General features: G+C 38.4%; 1 protein-coding gene across 1 annotated transcript; it reads left to right on the forward strand.

Moving 5' to 3' along the window:
- Positions 1-2,850: 2,850 nt before the first annotated feature.
- Positions 2,851-4,244, forward strand: LOC138887755 (uncharacterized). Its single transcript, XM_070169535.1, has 4 exons — positions 2,851-3,018; positions 3,134-3,646; positions 3,752-3,960; positions 4,121-4,244. The coding sequence occupies exons 1-4, from the start codon at positions 2,851-2,853 to the stop codon at positions 4,242-4,244; spliced, it is 1,014 nt and encodes a 337-aa protein (XP_070025636.1).
- Positions 4,245-5,659: the final 1,415 nt, after the last annotated feature.

Raw genomic sequence — 5,659 nt, forward strand, 5'->3', positions numbered from 1 at the left:
CATCTTAGGGCATTGGATGCAAGTGCTTTGTGCACAATAATTGAAAGGACTCCCTAGGTAAGTTTGATCGTAGAAGTGCTGAGGGAGTATTCTGGGGATATTCTTCACATAGCAAAGCTTATAAAGTGTTCAGTAAAAGAACTTTGTGTGTAGAAGAAAGTGTACATGTAGTTTTTGATGAAACTAACATTCTTTCTGAGAGACAAGAACATGAAGATGAAGCTATTGGGCTGGTAAAAGATTTGAGTGAAGTCTCAGTCCAAGCTAAAATTGCACCAAAAGAAGGAATAGGTGATGGAACAAGTACTTCTATCCAGGGCAACCTGACATGGGGAACTGAACAAAGAGGAACTGAAACCAATCCCTTAAGGAAACCTATTCATGACCCTGTTCCTCAGCAACAGAACATGGGAGAAACATTAAGCAGAAATCAGTTGGTTGTGAAACCTCACAAGTATCAAAGTTCTCATCCCATTGAGAACATAATCATTGATCCAACCTCTGATGTTAAAACTAGATTACAATTAAAGAATATGTGTGCTTTTGATACTTTACTATCTCTTATTGAACCTAAAAATGTTGTTGAGGCTTTGCAGGATGCAGATTGGGTAAATGCAATTCAAGATGAACTCAATCAGTTTGAGAGAAGTCAAGTTTGGCATCTAGTTCTAAGTCCCAAGGACATATCAATAATTGGCACTAAATGGGTCTTCAGAAACAAGCTTGATGAAGATGGAACCATTACAAGAAACAAGGCAAGACTGGTGGTCCAAGTTTATAGCCAAGAGGAGGGTATATATTATGATGAGACCTTTGCTCCAGTTGCAAGACTGGAGGCAATAAGACTCCTCATAGCCTTTACAGCACACATGGAATTCACTCTTCATCAGATGGATGTCAAAAGTGCCTTCCTGAATGGCTACCTAAAAGAAGAAGTATTTTTTAAACAACCTCTAGGGTTTGAGAGCAAGGAGTGTCCAGAACATGTGTACAAATTAGACAAGGCTCTTTATGGACTCAAGCAGGCTCCTAGAGCATGGTATGAATGATTGTACAAATTCCTGCTTGAACATGGCTACAAAAGAGGTAAAATTGACAATACTCTATTCTTGAGAGAAAAATGTAAGGATCTTCTTGTGGTACAAATATATGTTGATGACATAATTTTTGGGGCAACCATTGACAAACTAAGTAAGGATTTTGCCAACTAATGGGGAGTGAGTTTGAAATGAGTATTGTAGGTGAGCTTAACTTTTTCTTAGGCTTACAGATCAAACAAAACCCAAATGGAACCATGATCCATCAGCAGAAATATGCGAAAAAGTTGATTAAAAAGTTTAAAATGGATAAATCAAAGGAAATAGACACTCCCATTGCAACAACTACTAAATTAGACATAGATGAACCTGGTTCATCTTTTGATCAGAAGTGGTATAGGGGTATGATTGGTTCACTTTTGTATCTTACTGCCAACAGACCTGACATAGTTTTTAGTGTAGGGCTTTGTTCTCGTTTTCAGGCAAATCCAAAAGAATCTCACTTGACTGTTGTCAAGAATGATACTGAGATATTTGAAAGGCCTACTGATCTGTGTCTTTGGTATCCTAAAGGTAGTAATTTCAATCTAGTGGGGTATGTTGATGCTGACTATGCAGGTTTACTTGTGGATAGGAAGAGCACCTCAGTTATGGCTCATTTTCTTGGTTCATGTCTTGTGTAATGGGCTACCAAAAAGCAAAATTTAGTGGCCTTATCCACTGTTGAGGCTGACTATGTTGTTGCTACCTCTTGTTGTGCTTAATTGTTGTGGATCAAACACCAGCTGATAGATTTTGGCATTGAAGCTGGTTGCATTCCTATCTTCTGTGATAACACTAGTGCTATAAGTATGACAAAGAACCATGTTCATCATACGAGGACTAAGCACATAGATGTTAGACATCACTTCTTAAGAGATAACTATGAGAAAGGATTGATCACCATAGAATTCTATGCTACTGATAAATAAATTGTTGACATATTTACTAAAGCACTGAGTAGAGAAAACTTTGAAAGGAACAGGTTGGAATTAGGGATGATTAAGATCACCTAATAGGACCAACTCAGAATGCACAATGAAAAAAATGAAAGAAAAAAAATTGAAAAAAGAATTTGGCTAGGAAATCTGAACTTGTGTAAGTATCTAGATTAATTTTTACTCAGCTTCATACTGTAATTAGTTTACTCCTGTGATATGTGTTAATATGACTCACTGATCTCTTACAAAATTTTCTCTATTGTGGTAAATTGAGGCATGGTCAAGAGAATTCTAAATGAAGAACCCGGTTCATCAGTATTGATTCATCTGAATGCTAAGGTATGTTTTCTATACTCTGCATAATTAGAAATATAAATATTTAAATCATGAGCAGAAGTCCTGCAATTATTCAACTCCTTAGAAAATTCTATCCGTTTGTTTTTTAACCAGTTCTGCCCATATTAGAACTCTAAACCACAAAAATTGCCTAAAATCTAGGGAAGCTTAACCGTTCATTCAAACCTGAAATTTCAGGTTGATTAGACCTCTAATTGACTACTGCTAAAAGTTTTCGTTATCCATTAAATGAGTATTTCTCTTTAAATATACAATATTACCTCCTGCCATCTTCATAATTCTAAACTGTCAAAACCCTTCTTCACTATCAATTGCTTTCTTCTCCAAAATTCTAACTCACCAATTCTCTCAAGAAATCAGCTATAATGGCAAACCCACAAGACAATCCTGGAACTCCTCCATAGCCCACTCCCTCTGATTCATCTACCTCTCATTTACCTAGCACGACTCCCAAACCCAGGCTAAGAAGAGTAAAAATGTTTGCTCGCAAAACGGTGGCATCTGGTGCTCTCTCAAAGAAATTGAATGAGCAATTAAAGGCAAGTCAGGCTCAACACTCTAATTCTAACTCGTACAAATCTGCTAGTGAGGGGGAAGGACCTTGGTCTTCTAACTCTGAGAAGGCTCAAGAATCTCCTTCTAAGGTAAGTTCTTTTTTGAATGAGAATTTAGAAAATAGGTTTATTTTGGTTGGGCCTATCAGGGATGTGGAATTACCTGAGTTAAGAAGGAGTGGAGGTAAAAAGAAATCTGAAAAAGAAAAAGAGAGAGGGTGAATGTGGTGACGAGAGGGGAAAAGGGAAAGGAGTGGTTGATCATTCACCCACTACTGACTTGTCTGTACTTTCTATTTATGGGGTTGTACAAGAAAATGTTGAAGAAAGTGGCAAGAATTCAAGAGGAAGTGGTTCTGGTAAAGCTGCTGAAGGGTTAGTTAATCTAAGTTCACGGGGAGATGAACCTAGTTCATCAAGTGAAGAGACCCTAGCAGACCTTTTGAAAAAGGTCGAGGCAAGTTACGATCCAAAGAAAAGGAGAACTCCCACACCAAAAGCCCCTAGTGCTCCTAAACCCTCCAAGAAAAGAAAGGCTTCCTCCCCAACAACTACTGAACTTTCCTTGCCCAAGGGAATAGCCACAAGAAGCAGGGTGAAACAGAGTGAGAGTGATCTACAAAAGGCTCTAGCTGAAAGTAAGAAGAAAAGGATGGCTAAAGGAAAAGGTAAGGTTGTAGAGTCCTCAGAAGCTGCTGATATTGAGGAGATGGAACAGGTCCATTAGGAGAAAGTTACAACAGTGGAGGTTCAGACCCCCAAGTCCAAAAAACCCAAGACTTCTTCCTCTGTGTCTGAGGCTGCTGAACCTTTATTGGCCAAGAGTACAAGGTCTGCAGTGAAAAGTAAACAAGTTAGAGTGTCTGAAGATGAGGAATGGAGTGGTGAAGAAGAAAATGAGACTGATGGTGAACAAGACAAGCTATCCATGTTTGGCAAAAGAAATATTTTGAAGGGAAGATTGCTGAAAGATTTGGTGGAACCAGGGATGGTTCGTTTGGTTACCCCTCCAGAGTTTACAGTTATAGAGTGGTATGCTCGGGCTGAGTATGGCACCGAGTGCCGGCCACGCCTCATTAGGTTCGGGGCGTGACAGACTTGGTATCAGAGCAGTTCTATCCTAGGAAGTCTACAAGCCATGTCTAGTAGAGCCTTGTTTATAGATGTGTTGTGCACCACATTATATAAACAGGAAGCTACAAGGAATTCAGGAGTCTGTTACCCTTCTTTCAAATCCACAGTGTGCTATTGAGCTAAGTCATAAGAGTTCGAGCCAAGAATTATGTTTGCTAATTATAGAGATGTTTGCAAATTGAAAAGTTATAGCTAGCCAGAGGGCTACTACAACAGCAGGTTAGTGCACTAGTAAAGAGAGAATTCTTGACAATATGGTCCGGTTTGAGGCCCTATTAGATCATGTGTACCAGATGTGCGAATTTTCTACTTAAGACACTAAGATGGGAATATCTATTATACCCCGTGAATAGCAGGCCATGGGAGTATTAGAAGGTAAAAGTATAAGTTTCAACAGATAATAGAAGCAAGGTGGAGAAGGGTATGAGGTATCTAGTTAGTGAAGATTATCAGTTTTTAAAATTCATGCAGAAAAATATAAGTATTTGAGTTACCATCAACAGTAATAGAAATATGTACAATTGGCCACACCCATCTTAGCTATGCCCTGTGAGAGCCAACATTTATTGTTTAAGAGAAAGATGGGACATCAGGATCCAACTAGGGTTAGAGTTACCCAAAATGGTGGATGGATTGTGATCATTAGCTACAATTTTCGAAGGATAGTGCAAACGTGGTAATAGATCTCCTTTTGAGACACCCAGGTGGTCCACTCTAGAATAGAACAGTCAGACGTGAATACTAGTATGTCTGGAAAGATTTTAGAATACAGGCAGTGGAATCCTAATAGGGATAAATATTTACCTTTGTATGGCTCTCGTCCCTAGTAAAGAGAGAATGCTAGGTGACCCGAAGAGCCCGTGGATAGAGCAAGGGGAGTTAAAAGCAAAAGAACATTTTGTTGAAGTTTTTAGAATAAGGTGATAAATAGAGATATTAGCAGAAGAATACGAAGAGAGTAAATGAAGCATTACGAGTAAGACGTGATAAAAGGGTGGTAACGGTAAATCATAATATGATATGATGAAAAAGTCTATAGTCAAGTGAAGGAAAAGATAAGAGGTGACATGCCTTGATACAATACAAGAGTATAGGCCAAAAGTCATATCCTCATTTTGAGAAATGAGTTGGTGGGCCAATGTGATTACCAGAACAAAATTTTAGACCCCCGGAGTAAGAGAAATCAGTATGCACTAGTGAAAAGGATAAACTGAACATCATTTAGCCTTATGGTAACCCTTTTGTACCAGGGATAACTGAAATCCTTACACATAAGGATGACACCTAGTGTAACTGGGGAGAGGCAGAACATTATGCAAACCCTTTTATACAGATCCTACAAATTTGTTGCGACTCCAGAATATTATGCAAACACGACACTAGGGAGAGGCAGTAAAAGCTCCCAGTCAGGATCTTATTGATAAATAAGTGTGAATGAACAGTTGATACATCAGGAGCTAGTGCGAGAGGTAAGTTAAGACAAAGGATACATTCCAAAGAGATTATGCAGAATATAGATATTGTCGATATCTAATTTTTCCCTATAATATTTTTCAAAACTATGCATTGGCATCGATTAGTATTTTTTACAAATTTT

This window comes from Nicotiana sylvestris, chromosome 3, assembly GCF_000393655.2.
Source record: "Nicotiana sylvestris chromosome 3, ASM39365v2, whole genome shotgun sequence".
NCBI lineage: Eukaryota > Viridiplantae > Streptophyta > Magnoliopsida > Solanales > Solanaceae > Nicotiana > Nicotiana sylvestris.

What these genes read in the sequence shown, in the direction of transcription:
- LOC138887755 (XM_070169535.1), top strand. Translation starts at nt 2,851, where the DNA reads ATGTTTGCTCGCAAAACGGTGGCATCTGGTGCTCTCTCAAAGAAATTG. An exon ending in ATATTGAGGAGATGGAACAG is followed by an intron (nt 3,647 to 3,751) that starts GTCCATTAGGAG and finishes TTATTGGCCAAG; the next exon opens with AGTACAAGGTCTGCAGTGAA. An exon ending in GAGTTTACAGTTATAGAGTG is followed by an intron (nt 3,961 to 4,120) that starts GTATGCTCGGGC and finishes TTATATAAACAG; the next exon opens with GAAGCTACAAGGAATTCAGG.